The sequence below is a fragment of the Tympanuchus pallidicinctus genome, unplaced genomic scaffold (assembly GCF_026119805.1).
Source record: "Tympanuchus pallidicinctus isolate F22 unplaced genomic scaffold, pur_lepc_1.0 scaffold13, whole genome shotgun sequence".
NCBI classification, from domain to species: Eukaryota; Metazoa; Chordata; class Aves; order Galliformes; family Phasianidae; genus Tympanuchus; species Tympanuchus pallidicinctus.
Genome location: NW_026294648.1, coordinates 17,810,252 through 17,825,974, shown reverse-complemented (window position 1 = coordinate 17,825,974; position 15,723 = coordinate 17,810,252). Strand labels below are relative to the sequence as shown.

The following is a 15,723-nucleotide window of genomic DNA, read 5'->3' as shown; positions in this document are numbered from 1 at the left end:
TAGGTGCACATGAGCACATGTACCCTTATTTACACAGAAACTTACATTCTTCTTGCAGACAGTGACTGTATGTGAGGATGTGGCCATGCAAGCACGTGGAGCAGATCTGCATTGTGTTCTGGGTGCTGTGCAGCTCTACAGAGTACCTGAGACTGCAGAGCTGCAGCAGCTGGGCCTGGCACGGTGCAACACAGCTGTGTGTGTGAGGGAGCCCCGTGCCCACATTCACAGCATGAAAGCTGCTTTAGAACGTGCTCACGTGGCTGCACAAAGCCTCGGAGGGGTGGGGGTGCAGGCTTGTATTGCCGAGACCATTTTCTTCCTTTGGTCTTTAAACACAGAGAAACAAGTCGAACTTGTTCTTCTCTGTGTTTATTACAGCATTCCTGGGATCTTAAAATGCAGCAGAAGCATCTTGCAGTACATGAAGCCCCATCTCAGACACCTGAAGGGCAGAACCAGCTGCCCCTCATCAGCTTCACCTGCTTTGCCATGAGGACAGAAATGGTTTCCTCACTGCACAAGTAAAATACAAGCTTGAGGAAGTGCCCACAGCTGTATTTTGGAGATACACAGAACAAGGAAGCTGGGAGCTGTTACCTCTTCCCTCCCTGTTCCTGTCTGTATTTCTCCTGTTAGAGAGCACTACAGCAGCACATGAGAATAATGTACACAACCTGTGCAGTCTAGAGGCTTTAAATGCTTAAAATGCTCTAAATGGGAGGAGAAAAAAGTAGTCAAGATACTTCCTTCATCCAAGACTTCATTTTTTATTATTTGATATGAAATTAATTAGCTGTTGTATTCTATACCACCCCATTCTCTAAAAGCTGTGCGTTTTTGGCACAGAACAGCACTATGAGCATCCAGCTCACCAAGCTGCAGGGAGATGGACTCATTTCTGTGTGAAATAAGGCAACAGAAGGGATGTGACAGTCACCACTGCTGTACAGTCCAAAAGCCATCAAAGACCAGATGAAAATGCAACTTGCTTTGTAGTTTTTCCACAGTTCAACCACCTCTTTCTCACCCAACTGCATACAGAGCCCTGGAGTAGCATACAAAGAACAGCTGGGGGGAAAAGACCCTGTCAGACTCAATATGAATCACTGCAGAACAGGAGTGGTGGGGCAGCTTCCTCACAAATTGTCATAATCATCATCATCCTCGTGCTTCCTTTTCAAGGGGTTCGACTCACTCGCTGCGTTCTGTGACGACACCATATTTGTGGTGATAAGGATGTTCTTTGGGCCAATTAACGAAGGATTAATTAGCACGTTCTGAACTGTTGGAGTAGTTGGCGTGGCTGAAAGGGTGGAAGAAAGAAGTGAGTAACTGAACATGTGGGAAAATGAGTTTCCTACAGTGAAACCCAATTTCCACTCTGAAGTCAGGGGAGAGAGCAGAACTGTGAGCGATGCAGAAGGGAGAGTGAAGGGGAAGGGAAACCTGTGCAACAGTGCATGTCTGACTGACATCCCTGTGCTGCAGATGGCAACTAGAAGTAGCAGTTACCAGAAGGACTGAAGAGATGAATGCCTGTCTCACATGAGGAATCACATTTATCATAGCTAACACTGGAACTGAAATAACTTCCCACACTGTTACTGTACACGAATTTCTTTTCTGCTAAAAAGAACACAGGGAAGTTGTGCAGAACAGAGAAATCACTGCTTGGCAGTTTGCCTCTTACCTGTCTTGACTGCTGCCTGAGATGAGGGGATCTGCACAGTGAACCTCTGCCCCGTGAGCGACACCGGAGTGCCCACTTTTGTTGAAACAGACACCGTTTGTGCTGAAGGTGTTCCTAAATTCAGAAGCATTCACTCAGAACACACAGCAACACACTGTGATGCACACTTACCAAAGCTTACAGCAGTCGTTCTAAAATAAACTTAGTTGTGTCAGTTCAGGTGCCAAGTGCCTGCAGCACCCACCCTTACCAGCTCCCTGCGCACGCTTTTAAAACACTCCTCAAGACTTTTTCCTTCACCAAATCACCTGGAAAACCCCCACCGAGCTGCTGCTTACCTAAGGTGGGTGTGCTGGGCCTGCTGCTCACAGCTCCAACGCTCAGGCGGGGGACTGTGATCCTTCCTGCAGAGGAGGCCACCTGGTGACAGAGAGAGAGAGAGAGAACGCTCAGCTTTTCATATGAAGAGAGAAGCAGCTCCTCCCACCAGGCCACGCACAGCAACACTTTGTTGGGCTGCAATCTGCATTCCAGCACTGAAGTTCTCAGACTGCTTTGGCCAGGAGGGTTGGACTCGATGATCTCTGGAGATCCCTTCCAACCCCTACCATTCTGTGATTCTGTGAAGCCATCAGCTGGAGAGCTTGTGGACAAAGATGTGCACAGAGCTGATCTGTCAGCAGCATGTGGGTCAAGTTAGCTTCTACAGGGGAGAACAGCTACAACACTGATCAATGGTGGCCCTTCTACTCCTCATCGAGCACCAGGTCACATCCCTTGTTGATACCAGCAATCTAACCTTAAACCCAGTGTTTACAGTTCTTTCTTTAAAACCCAGGGAAAAAAAAACCACAAACAGAGGCATTCAATACTATTCAGTAAGCAAAGTGAATCTTCTCCCTCTAAAACAGATTAAAAACTAAAACATAAGTCCAAAACACCTTTTAGTACTACCAAACACCTTACTTTATTTTTGCCTTTTCCAAGCAGATTGATAAGGCCTGTAAATTTTGCTCTAAGACTAAGAAGACTCACAGAAGCTCTTTTTGTGCTATCTGTATTTGAAGTTAATCAGCAGTTAGCATACCTAGAACTCCTCAGAGACAACAAGCACTTACTTCCAGCGTGCACAGGTCGGTACTCTTAGTATTAGTGATATACTCATATCACAGCCTAAGTTGGAAGGGATCTTAAAGGTCAGGTGCCCAGAGCCCCTCGGCACCTCCAGGGATGGGCACCCCCAGCTCTGGGCAGCAGCACAGGTCACCCCTCACATACGATATAAATCTTCCCCCTTTCAGTTTAAAGCCATTCCCCTCTTGTCCTATCACCATCAGACTGTGTGAAAGTCACTCTCTCTGTTTATCAGCTCCCTTTAGGCAGCAGAAGGGCACAGCATCCCCAGGGCTCTCACTCCAATAGGCCAAACACACCCAGCTCTCAGCCTGTCTCCAGGGGAGGAGCCGCAGCCATCAAACCCCCTTCAGCTGCACTCCCTGCAAACACAGCGCGCTCTCCGTGCAGCCAGCCCCGCCCAGCCCCTCACCTTCTTCTGCAGAGACTTCAGGCGGTAGTTGGGCGCTGTCAGGCAGTATCTGTCAGGGGGCAGCCTGGGCCCGGAGTAAGGTTTGATCAGCGGCAGCGGCGTCTGGTTCTTCTGCCTGGCGATGTCCAAGAGGAACTGAACGCAGAGCGTTACGCGCCCGCCCGCCCCGCCGCCCCCGGCCGTAACTCACATCGCGGGGCGGTGGGGACGTGAAGGACTGATCGGTGCGGCACTGGATCGCCAACCTCACGTCGTCCGCGTCCACGCTGGACTTCTTGGCGTGGCTGGAGTAAATCTTCGCGTCCTCCAGGATCGTGGTCACGTACCCTGGGGAAAGAAGAGGCTGGGCTCAAATCCCCCCCCCCTCCCGGCCGGGCCCGGCCGCCCAGCAGCGCCGCCCCGCTCACTGTAGGCGAACTCCAGCATCTGGTTGATGACGCGCGGCTCGTACTCCGTGATGCCCATATCCTTCAGGATCTGCGCCATCACCTGCGGGGAGACGCGCACCGTCACCTCGGCCCGGCCCGGCCCGATTCGGCCCCGCGGTCCCGCTCCGTACCTGCGCGTCTTTGGGAGCGCTCTTGGGGGACGCCATCTTGGCGGGCTCCATCGCTTCCACCTCCCCGGGGCGCCTACTTCCGGTTACGTCATCAGGGGGCGGGAGCACCGCTGCGGCGGCCGGAAGTGCGGGAAGCGTTGCCATGGAGATGTGGCCACGTTGTTGGGGGGGGGGAAGGGAGCGGGGAGCGGGAAGCGCGGGCCGCATCGCAGCGACTGCTGCCTTCTTTCTGTTCAGCACCCAGTGTAGTGGTGCAGGACCGGTGCTTCTAACATAAATACATCAGTAGAGAAAAGCGACGGCTACGGCAGCAGCCCCTCGGGCCCGTGCTGAGCACACAATCCTAGAATCACAAGGCTGGAAAGGGCCTGCAAGATCACCCAGTCACACCGCCCTCCCGCCCCCACCAGCACTGACCCGCATCTCGCAGCCAGGGACGGCGACTGCACCCCCGCCCTGGGCAGCCATTGCAGTGCCTGACCACTCTGAAAGAAAAAGTTCTTCCTCCTGTCCAACCTAAACCTCCTCTGCTCCAACCTGTGGCCATTTCCTCGGGTCCTGTTTGTTGCCTGGGAGAAGAGGCCAAACCCCTCCTCACCACAACCTCCCTTCTGGAAGTTGTAGAGTGCAGTGAGGTCTCCTCTGAGCCTCCTCCAGGCTAAACAATCCCAGCTCCCTCAGCCGCTCCTCTTAAGCCTTGTGCTCCAGACAGCGACTGATCCCTGCAGCCTGAAGGAGCCCAAGGATTCCCACTGAGCCCCACATCCCAATAGAGACAAACAGCCGCTGTGACCCCGCTGTGATCCCACAGCTCCGCGCTTCCACGCACTGCAAAGCCTTCCTCAGGTTCTCATCCCCACAGAGAACATTTCATAGAACCACAGAACCGTTAAGGCTGGGAAAAGACCTCTGAGGTCACCCCATCCACTGAAGTGCCAACCTGCCCCCTTCGTGCCCACCACACCTGGAAGCAGCAAACGCAACCTACGCAGAGATGCAGGCACAGCTCTCAGCACTGTGCTGCACACAGCAGTGAAACAATCCCAGCTGTGGGGCTGCAGCAGGAGGGCTTCCCCATCCCGGGGTTGATGCCTGCACTGCAGAGCATTGCAGAGGGCAGAGGTGGCCCCGCGGGGCTCGAGGCACTGGGAGCAGCACGTGGTGGTGCTGGACGTGCAGACAGCCGAGTGCTGCTGCTGAGCTCTTTGGCTGGAAGTGCTGCAGCGCTTTGGTCCAAGTCATTTGACTTTCATGAGTCATAGAATATTACACAAAAACATCCTGCAAGGAGGGAACGGAGGATGAATTCCAGACACTGACCTTAGACAACAAACAAAACCCACTTTTTCCTCTCGTCTCAGCACAGAGGAGGGGGGGAGCTTTTCCTCTGTGAACAGGACACAGGCTGGGGATTAGGGCGAGACTCGGCCTCAGCAGGCCATCTGCCAACAGCGCCTTTTATAAGAGGCAAGGCACTTCATACTGGTTTACCTCAGAGAGCAGCCGGAGGCCCTTTTGGACCCAGAGGCTCCATCCCTCCGCTTGGCCTCAGAAGCTTCCTCCCCAGCTCCTGTCCTCTGGCCACGCTATGAATGTCGGTGTTCAGCTCTGTGAGCGCTCCGCCTGCTGCCCGAATAACAGAGCAGTTGCTTCTCATCTCTGCCCAGGCACTGAGGTTTCTTTCAGAGTTAGAAAGCAGGAAATCGGGTCACAGCGTGGCCAGGCCGAGCGCCGCCTCCTCCGATTGCCTCCCCTGAACCAGTGACATCCATCAGAGGTGACTCCCCAGGCTGGGAGCTACCAGCTTAGACACTGTGCAGCCACGGCCCACCCCAGCTCTGCTGTTCAAATCCTCACCAGCACAGCATCAGGTGCTGAGATTTCTGAAGGATTTTGAGGAGTGCTTAAGGCGCACCAAAAAGCGCAGCCTTCACACATAGGCAGCTTGTCTTGTCCTGAGGCACTGGGACGCCTCGATCTCTTGAAAAAGCAGCCAGTGCTTCAACCTCTTGGAAATGACAGCAGAAATCCTGCTAATGTTAAAAGCAAAGCTCTGTCAGCATAATGCAGCGACTGTGTTCGGTGCTGACCTTTCAAGCCCAAATCCCACACTATTTGGCTCTGCAGAATGGACCTTCTTTCAGACAGGAGCTGTCAAGAGCAAAGCTCCAAGGATGGACGAGGTTTCTTTCGTACCAGGCATCCTGGTCACTTCACCCAGGGTTAGGGAGGAATTCCTGAAGAGCGTGGCAGGATTCACCCTGCTGCAAGCTGAGCAGTGAGAGCAGCATCTCAGATGCTGAGCTGAGTGCCATTAACCCACCGCTCCCTGGAGGCTTCCCTTGTTGTCTCTGGCACTGACCCCATTTCCCTTCGCCTCCCCCACCCCAGTGCTTCCAGCTCTCAATCTCTGGTCTTTTCTGAAGTGGAAAATAAATCAGGGCTCAATGTCAGGCTGCCTCATCCTGAAGATTGATGTTCAAATAAAGGCTTTTCCATCCTAACTTTATACAGCCATTAGAGATTTATCACCCCGTGGCATCTGCTGGGGAAGAGCTCAAGTGGGAAAGGCCCCAGATAAACACAGAATGATGGAAAACTGTGAAACTGGTCCAAAAGGGCTTGTTAATTTTCTACTATCAAAGGATAAAACAGTTCTATCTGTGACTGCAGGCACTCTTTGCAGGGTAAGGAGGAAAGCAAAGTGATTTAGTCCAGCACCACTAGCAGCACACAGGGAGGAAAGGATGGATCACTGCACAACGGGCAGCGTGGGAGACAGCCACAAAAACTCAGGCAGCTTTAGCTGCTGTCCTCAGGAACTGCGCTCACAAATGTGGTCAGCCCTGCTCCCCTTATGGGACGGATGTGGGAACGGCCTTCTGGAAGAGCCATCTGCTTACAAAGCCACAGAGCTGCTGCTCTACCCTTCCCAAGGGCCGAGGTGCAGCCCGTCCTCAACTGCTCAGCTGCTCAGCACCAGCTCTGCTCCATGCCCTGCTCAGCCCTCGAGGGACTGCGAAGTTCTGAACTCATCTGCTGGACAGGACTTACTGCCACAGGGTCACCGGAGCGCCGCTGGCTGCGTCACCTCATGGAGCCCAGAGCCCAGGTTCTGCATCCAGCGCCTCCGCAGCCCGAAGGCGGTCACTGCGAGTCCTGAAGGCAGAACAAAAAGCCACGCGTTACTGTGCACCGTTGGTGAGACAAAGCAGCGACAGAAGGGGGAGGGCACAACTCCTTCCCCAGTGGCCCCCTGGGACACCCACCTTCAGCTTTTCTTCCAGGGAGAGCTGCATAAACTCCGTTCAGTGATACTGAGCACCATGCTGCGTCCCTTCAGCCTCAATCACAGGCTTCAGAAGCGACTGCTCCCAGATAAGGACAAAGCCCACAAGAAACACACAGCGACCCTGCGGTCAAATCTGAATACATTCGTATTATTTATTGGCTGTATTAAATATATTATCTATTTGATAGTTACAATTTAGTAATACAATGCATGGCGGCTTTAACATAGAGATACCTCAAAATTACAATACAGAGAAAGGAAGATAGCTGGCGCATTGATGCCACGAGGGCTTTCGTTCTGGAATGGATAAGAGCTGATGCCCATCTGCACGGAGGGAGGCTCCCCGGTGCATCTGCCAGCACTGAGCACTTCGTGGCAATGACAGAAGAACTTTTCCTTTTTCGGGAGTCGTCCCTTGTTAGTATTTACTTTGCCATCCTAATTTACCTTTTAAAACCATCAGAAATAGTATTGTGAATGAACCTCTACAAACTTCGTTCTAAGAGTTAAAAGAAATAACCCTTTGGCAACAGAGATTTGCTGAAGGCAGTCGTATTTGCTAAAAGTAAGCTATAAAGAGGAACAGAGACAGACTGTAAACTCTTCTGCAAACTAAAGACACTAAGATCTGTATAAAACTCTTTCCAAAAGCGGAGGGAGAGATTTCTATGATATAATAAATGATTAACTTAAAGTTCTGCTACAAGTAGAACAATACATTCAAACATACATTTTTCCAGGACTTTTAATCAAAATAAATAGAGTACAAAATGAAGAGTACATTTTGAAAAGATTAATTTCAGATTGCACCATAAATCTACTTTTACGAGTATTAAGCGATACTATGTCATAATTTAGGTTCTCCACATCTGAAATACAACACAATGCCTCGAACTACAACGCAACATTATTCACCAACTGCCATAGGAGAAAGACCCTCAAAGTGAGTAATTACTGGCAATCCTAAGCCTGCAGCACATCCAGCACTCCACTACAAGTGCCTCGTTCTGGTGGGTACAGCGTGCTACCCCTCACTCGACCTTTCTATGCCACACTGTTAGCAGACCCATGCTGAAACGCCTCCTGAACTCGCGAGCTCCAGCTCTCAAACCCTTTGGCACAGAGCTGTCAGATTCACCTGCAGGCATTCGCAAGCAGAAGCAACGAGAAGGGCAGATGTAGTGCACAGTGCCCACCCGAAATCCCCCTGACAAACGGGACACGTCTCAGAGAAGCTCACAGCAGGCTGAACATTCCCACCTAGGAAACAACGGAATGTGAAGCTGCTACCACCGGGATAGCAAGTCGGTTAAAACGTTGTACAAAGGTTAGCTAAAAAGAGTTCTTCCACGTACAATTTGATCATTCGGGTTACGTAAGAAGGGCATCCAAAAGCAGTCTGAAGTTTTATTTTTTAGGTTAATAATAGTACAAAAAACATTTGCTCAGTTTGAGCCAAATAGTGTAACATTTATCATAAATGCACTCTTTCTCCTTAAAGACAATACCTGTGCTCTTCTGGAAGCTGCGAGGATTTCATCCAAAGCACAGGAAATTACTTTTCTCTCAGGCACTGAGAGTGAAATGTGGATTGGGCCAACAGCTGCTCGCCACCGGCAGGAAGCGCTGCGTTCACAAGCGTGCAGAGCAGGGGGGCTTTCCTGCACCACACACCCCAAGGCAGCTGCCCTGCTCACTGTCTGAGCACCTCGATTCAAACCCTACAAACGCTGGCACCCGCGACTTTGAACGCTCGAAATGATTATTACTGAATCCAACGTATTAAAGTAACTGTAAAGTAGTAATATCACTAAGTCAATATTCTGCTTTCCTTCTACAGTATATTAAATGTGGTATGCACTAGTAATGTTCTGCAATGCAGTACTGCTCTAAGCTTAAGCATCTGTGCTGCTGTATGTCACGTCTACCAAACTGCGACGCCTGGTTACACACTGCTGACGGGCTGCCCTGCTCTAGCTGTACTTGGAAAGGACTTGTTCTACTAACGCCGCCCTTCTCTGACTGCCCAAGGGGCCTCGTGTGAATTCAGAGAGAGCAGAGCGTGCACACACACACCGGTGTGCACAGTAAGGCAGTTTGTGCTGTTTTCTAACAGCTAACCCTGATTACAGAGGACGAAGGATCACCCTTTCTACAAGAAATTCGGTATTTGGAAGGGATCTGCCGACCCAGCCTCGCTGTCAGCCAGCAGCAGGGCGGACACGCGCATATCCACACATCACCAGCTAGGATTTCAATTAGAACTAACCATAAATACCCGAAAGAGCTTCTGTACAAAGAGCTGAGCACTGAGTAGGATCCCGTCTACTTGATCACAAAGTACTGAATGACGACAGCAAACAAAATGGCGACCACTGCGAAGCCGCAGAGAAGAACGATGGCGATGAAGCGCTCCTCGTGCAACGTCTTCCTGCTGTCTGCCAGCTCCGTGGGCACGGCGGCACACTGCGGCTCCAGCTCCTGCTTCTGAGATGAGAACACTGCAGTGGGGCTGTAAGGTCCATACAGTTCTTGGGATCCAGCAGCGTCCTGCGACTGACGGCCAGCGCAGACTCGGATCCGGTACTCACAGTTTGTCTGCAGGCCTGTGAGACGGAAGGAAGTCTCTGGTCCCTTGTATACCTGGGCAGCACAAGAAGAAAGAGAACCAATCTAAACAGGACTCGTCTTACAAACTGCCTTTGCAGCCATTTGCTCTGACACCACCAGCAAAGTGTCAGCACAGATCTGAAATACTGTGTTTGCTTAACAGATCGTTTCCGCATAAGTGCTTCGACTTGAAAGGAAGAGCAGAAGCAGCAGGAATGTGCCTGCTGATGAAAACAACAAGCTGAAGAAAACACAGAGTTGTGCAACCTGTGTTAGGCTTGAGAACAGCACTCCAAAAAGCCTGCCCACCCTTCCTGCCGGGACACACATCTGTAATGATGCTCCTTCCATGCAGTGCGACTCACAGCAAACAACTGCTATGAAACATTCCAACATTCCTGCTGCTACTTGGAGACCTACTGCTCTCAATGAGCTGAGCAAAGCAGGATGTGCTTTGGAATAACTTAAGAATTTAGAATGTTATCAGATTCGTAAAAAAAACCCAAACAATTCAAGAGGAAAACATTGGCAATTCTTTTTATAGGTAAAAAGCTTCGAGTTCATTTTGTGAGACAGAAGGTACCTGATCAAACTCTCTCCCAGCAGCAAGCTGGAGGATGTAAACAATGGAATCTCCTTTCATCGGCTGTAAAGGTTCCCATGTGATTTCATAAGTGTTTTCTTCCAGCTGATTTGCTTTGGGTGCTAGAATAGAAGCAATTTGTTGGTAGATTAGAAAACGGTCTGTACATTCTTGCCTCTTCCACTGGAAGGAAGAAGCCAAAATCACCAGTGACAGTCATTCATATTCATAGCTTCCTTGCTTAAAATAATCCTTTAGTTTGCACGTGTTCCATTTTACTGGGAAAGTGGTTTTTTAGCATCCACCCTACCACATCCATGGCTCACTGAGGTCTCTAACGCTCACCTTTAAGAGAAGCAGGGGGAGACTTGGTCGTAGTGAAAGCGTAAACGTCAGAAAACTCTCCCTCTCCAGCATCGTTGTAGGCCTGGATCTTGAAATAGTAGGTGGTGGATTCACTGAGCCGCTGCACTTTGTACGTGTGACACGGACCACTGTAAACTGTAACAAACCTGGAAGAAAAAGCACGACACAAGTCAGAAGCACTCAGGGATCACTAATGGGAACGTGTGCCATCAGCACAAAAACACTGACAGTGCGCTCCTTGTGCCCCAGCATCACACACACGTGCTGTGCAGCATCCATGCTGCTTCCAGACTTCATTTCTATTCCCCAGGCGTTCATTAACCTGGCAGGGCACTGAGCTGCAGCACCCCACAGAAAATACACGGCCAGACTCTGGGTTTCAACAGAGAGAACCACACCTGTGTATGCTGGGTTTGTTTGTAGCTGCAAGTCAAGAACAGCTGTGTGCAAACTGGACTTCATTTCAGGATCTTCAAGAAATACAAAAACTGACAAGGTATCAGACAGTGATGTGTTGTTATCTGAGCAGTAAGAAGGATTCACTTTTTACAAGCACCTCCAGCACAGCAGCTGTTTGCAGCACTTCTACAGTTAAAAGATGGGATGCCAAAATTCAAATAAAGCAGGAACATTTGGGAGGTCCAACCAACTCACTGGTGCAAACATAGGTGAGAACAGTTAAAAGGCCTTAACAAACCTGACACAAAGTTTTAACGCAACAAGAATATCCTCAGTGTTCCACTTCTCTTACCTGCCAAACCTGTCCTCCATCTGTAAGTTGAACTGTGTAGGGTTGGTAATTAAAGCTCTGCTAGGACCTTCACCCCATTTAAGTTTAAGGCTCTGGTAGCTGAAGACCACACATTCAAGGTGAGGAGGGTCAGGAGGTAGTGGTTTCGTTTTGGCTTTAATGGAATGACTGAAAGGACCAACTCCAAAGCTGTTTATGGCCTGTATTCTCACCCTAGAAACACAAGAGCAGCCATATGGTTATTTTTGGGCCCTGACAAATGCTAGGTAATCAGAATTAACATCTGCAAAGAACACAACTACAAACAATAAAGGGATTAAAATGCAGTTAGAAGCTAAAAATAATCTAGTTCAAAACAAGCAAAAATTGTTGCAATTTCAGCCTAATAAAACTTCTGCATTTCTCAGCACTGTTCAGGTTTGCACTGTGAACAAGCACCCAGCTTCTCCAAGGTGATGTTCAGCCAAGAGAGGGGCTCTGCCCCTCTGCACACACACACTGTCTTTTGGTGAGGTGCCAATCATACCAAATAAGCAATCAGGAATTAAAAGAAGCCTAGAGCAAAGCCTTGGCTTTGAGACCGAGCAACAGTCTTAGTGCAGCAACCTTCCTGCTCAACGTCAAGGCTTAAAGTCTTGGTATGATGATTTGATTTGTTGCAGAGTGAACCAAGCAGATACTCTAAGCTGAGTGACACTGCTACAGAGTTTAAAAAAACTGCCCTCAAAGCTGGTGAATGAAAGCTGCTACAGATGCAGCTTCGAAAGCAAGCTGGTGATTATTACCTGTAGAGAGTATCAGGCAGCAGATTCTCAAGAACGTGGCTTGTATTCCTTCCCACAGTTACAAGCTGCTTTTCCCCATATTCTATATTATATCCAGTGATCTCTGCCCCATGACAACACGGCTCTTCCCATTGAATTGCAAGGCACGTTGATAAAGGAAGAGAAACTTCCATTTGGTCTTCCTCCAGCAGCTGCAGCATGGCCACGGCCGCAGGCACCGACGCAGGGGTCGTCACCACTCCAGCCTCTCCAAACAGCCCAACCCCAGCCACGTTCACAGCCTGGAAGGGACACCATGCATTGTTAACTGAATCCACACCTTTCCACTCAGTACATTTACTGTGCTTCCTTCTGCACGCCATCACAAACATGGAAGAGCAAGGGGAACTGCCCAAAGTGCAAACACGACAAAACACCTGGTGTCTAATGCAACATCTTATTTTTAGACACGTGTAGTTAGGAGGGGCTGGGGGGGAGGAGAGCTTTAATAATTGCACTGATCCAGAACTGAGGTTTTTCTTCCACCTGTATCTCCTTGCTCATTTGGTTGCTAACATAGAAAGGCTTTTTGTACCTGTACACGACAGTAATACGTGGTTGCAGGCGTGAGACCCTTCACTTCATAGCTCTGGCAAGGGCCTGTGTAAATGACATGCATCGATCCTTCCACCTGTCCCCACTCCAGTCTGTATTCACTGATTTCTGCACCATTGCACGCAGGACTCTGCAGGTTTCAAGCAACAAATAACATGTTCACCATACAAGTATGGTCTCTCACTACACTGAACAAAGACATCAAAACAAGCAATGGGGTTGAAAAGCTGAGTTTGAGAGAACTGTCTTCTCAGATACGACACTCTGGCACTTTGCTACTGCTAGTACAGTGCACCAAGTCTACAAAAATAACATATGCCTCTACACAGAGATGTCCAAAATACTGCACACATACACTTGTCACTTCTTCCATTTCCGTGCCACCTGTATGCCAGCATGATTCTAAGAGCCACACAATAATTTCTGCCTTACTGAACACCCATTAGCACCTACCTCCCAGGAAACTGCAACACAGGTTGCATTTTTACAGGTGATTGCAGGTTTGCAGCACTGATCAGGGGGGCCTGGAGCAGTAGAGATTTCTGCTTTGTCTGAGTGAGGACCAAACTGCAAAAAAAAGTACAGCTTCATGAGAATAGCAACAGAGTCGAGCACAAACTGACAGGCAAGTGTGTGAGCTGAAGAAAACAAATCATTTCTAACAGTAAGGAAGCAAATAGAAGATTTCCATGCTCATTTTCAGAGCAGTGTTTTCTATTCCTTTCAAGCGGTTTAGAAGCTGGCTCTGTGCCTGCAGGCACCTGTAACCCTCCCACTACCTCCCACTCCTGCAGTTGTGTCACTCCTCCTTTCCCCACGGTCAGAATCTCTCTTCCAGAAGCAGCTGGGTAGTGTTTCAGAAAGGCTTTTACACAACTGACATTTACCCTAACCTCATTCAAACCTTGCATTGTTTGAACACACCCTCTCTGCACAATGCTGTTCCCACTGCACCAATCTGTAAAGTCCACACATAAAACACGGTGCAGTTTCCTCAGGCACAAACACCAAGCGATTATCAACTGCCAGAAACGTAGAGTTTACTCTTTTTTTTCCCCTAATATATATATACACACATGAGAAATTCTGCTCTTCTCATGAAAATACGACAGAATACAAGCTACAGGTTACCATCAGGCTCTGAACCAGAGAGCACCACCACCATCACAGAATCACAGAATCACAGAATCACCCGGGTTGGAAGGGACCTCAAGGATCATGCAGTTCCAACCCCCCTGCCCAGCAGGGCCACCAAACATCCACATTCAGATCAGGTTGCCCAGGACCCCGTCCAACCTGGCCTTGAACACGGCCAAGGACGGGGCATCCACAACCTCCCTGGGCAGCCCGTTCCAGGCCCTAACCGCTCTCCTTGTGAAGAACTTCCCCCTAACATCCAACCTAAATCTTCCCTCCCTCAACTTGGATCCATTTCCCCTCGTCCTGCTGTTGTCAGCCCTTCTGAAGAGTTTACTCCCCTCCTGGCTGTAGGTTCCCTTCAGGTATTGATAGGCTGCAATGAGGTCACCCCGCAGCCTTCTCTTCTCCAGGCTGAACAAGCCCAACTCCCTCAGCCTGTCCTCATAGGGGAGGTGCTCCAGCCCCCTGCTCATCTCAGTCGCCCTCCTCTGGACCCTTTCCAAAATCTCTCTGTCTTTCTTGTACTGAGGGCTCCACACCTGGACACAGGACTCCAGATGGGGCCTCACAAGAGCCGAGTAGAGAGGGACGATCACCTCCCTGTCCCTGCTGACCACCCCTCTCCTGATGGAGCCCAGGATCCCATTTGCCATCCTTCCTGTAAGACCCAGCCCTGCTCACAGGGCACTTACCCCGACCCTGTTTGCTGCCCGCAGCCAGAAGCAGTACGCCCTGCCAGGGAGCAGGTTGCTCACAGTGCACTCGGGTGCAGCACCCTGGTACACCTGTCTGCGCTCCTCCTGCTCCGAGTTTGCCATCTCCAGAACGTATTCTGTTATGTCAGATCCTCCATCTACAGGTGGTGGGCCTGCAAAATAAGAAGGGATTTGTTTTTCTATTGATTTCACTAAGCACTCTTTCTCTTCTAACTAGTTTCTACCTCTCAAGCCTTCTCAAGCTACAAGTCAAGCTAGATGCATGCTAGAAGTCAGGGTGCAGGTGTTCACTGCAGCTGAGCAGAGCAACATCAGGTTTTTCTTCCCCCACAGGAACTGGTATATTAGTTTAAGATAGCCTTTATCAGGTTCTTTCATAAACGTCCTTCAAAAAACAGTCTATCTTCATTGCTGCTCACTTATCTCCTTTACTGAGATAAAAGTAATAAATAAAAATAAATAAAAGGAGGGTTGGTTCTTAACTTGCCAATAATAATAATGAATGCATCAGTAACAAGGCAGCCAGAGAGCTCTCCTCAATGGAAGACACTCATTTAAACCACTCCACATCACTGCAGACATGAAGGTCACAGCTGGTTTGCAAGCTTTTTTTTTTTTTTAATTAAAGTATCACCATGGGCAACATTACTGATATTCCTTTGATATTAAACCCTTATTTTATTTACATAGATATCTAAGTATTTTAGAAGTTCAGACATTTTTCAGGAGCTTACCCCACTGCAATGCGATCTCCTTGGGCTTCGCCTTGCCTGCCAGGCACGGAGCAGGACAGGGCCCAGGGGGAACAGCTGATGTCGTAACAGTCAGAACATCAGAAGCCTGGCAGTAACACACAGCATTTCAGAGTGGAAGCAAACATTGCAGTGAAACAGACCAACACGGCTTTCTGAAGCAAATTTGTTCTCCTTGCTCTCACCTGGCTCTCCCCACCTCTGCTGACACAATGAACTCTCATTCTGTACGAAGTACCAGGCTTGAGATGATCACACACATGCTCTCTCTGCGGACCGCTGTAGATGGTGTCCCATTTACTCCCTGCAGCAAAAAAAAAAAACCCCAAACATATC

At 49.5% G+C, this 15,723-nt stretch overlaps 2 protein-coding genes across 5 annotated transcripts in view; both read right to left on the bottom strand.

Annotated features, from left to right (window-relative positions):
- Positions 1-754: 754 nt before the first annotated feature.
- Positions 755-3,906, bottom strand: TAF9B (TATA-box binding protein associated factor 9b). Its single transcript, XM_052673612.1, has 7 exons — positions 3,799-3,906; positions 3,647-3,728; positions 3,430-3,566; positions 3,240-3,374; positions 2,032-2,113; positions 1,694-1,807; positions 755-1,306 (listed from the first exon to the last, which is right to left on the bottom strand). Exons 1-7 carry the CDS (start codon positions 3,847-3,849, stop codon positions 1,140-1,142), a joined length of 768 nt encoding a protein of 255 aa, XP_052529572.1. The 5' UTR covers positions 3,850-3,906; the 3' UTR covers positions 755-1,139.
- A 3,311-nt stretch (positions 3,907-7,217) lies between these two features.
- Positions 7,218-15,723, bottom strand: part of LOC128076201 (fibronectin type-III domain-containing protein 3a-like) — a 38,747-nt gene continuing 30,241 nt past the window's right edge. For all 4 annotated transcript variants that reach the window (XM_052673598.1, XM_052673596.1, XM_052673597.1 and 1 more), the window contains 10 exons: positions 15,573-15,691; positions 15,370-15,475; positions 14,612-14,787; positions 13,233-13,346; positions 12,760-12,909; positions 12,186-12,466; positions 11,401-11,613; positions 10,629-10,795; positions 10,284-10,405; positions 7,218-9,733 (listed from right to left, as the gene is read on the bottom strand). In XM_052673598.1, the coding sequence (XP_052529558.1) occupies positions 9,416-9,733; positions 10,284-10,405; positions 10,629-10,795; positions 11,401-11,613; positions 12,186-12,466; positions 12,760-12,909; positions 13,233-13,346; positions 14,612-14,787; positions 15,370-15,475; positions 15,573-15,691 (1,766 nt within the window). In that variant the 3' untranslated portion in view covers positions 7,218-9,415. The remainder of the gene's footprint in view (positions 9,734-10,283; positions 10,406-10,628; positions 10,796-11,400; positions 11,614-12,185; positions 12,467-12,759; positions 12,910-13,232; positions 13,347-14,611; positions 14,788-15,369; positions 15,476-15,572; positions 15,692-15,723) is intronic.

What these genes read in the sequence shown, in the direction of transcription:
- TAF9B (XM_052673612.1), bottom strand. Translation starts at nt 3,849, where the DNA reads ATGGAGCCCGCCAAGATGGCGTCCCCCAAGAGCGCTCCCAAAGACGCG. An exon ending in GATGCTGGAGTTCGCCTACA is followed by an intron (nt 3,567 to 3,646) that starts GTGAGCGGGGCG and finishes TTCTTTCCCCAG; the next exon opens with GGTACGTGACCACGATCCTG. An exon ending in TCAGGCAGCAGTCAAGACAG is followed by an intron (nt 1,307 to 1,693) that starts GTAAGAGGCAAA and finishes CCACCCTTTCAG; the next exon opens with CCACGCCAACTACTCCAACA.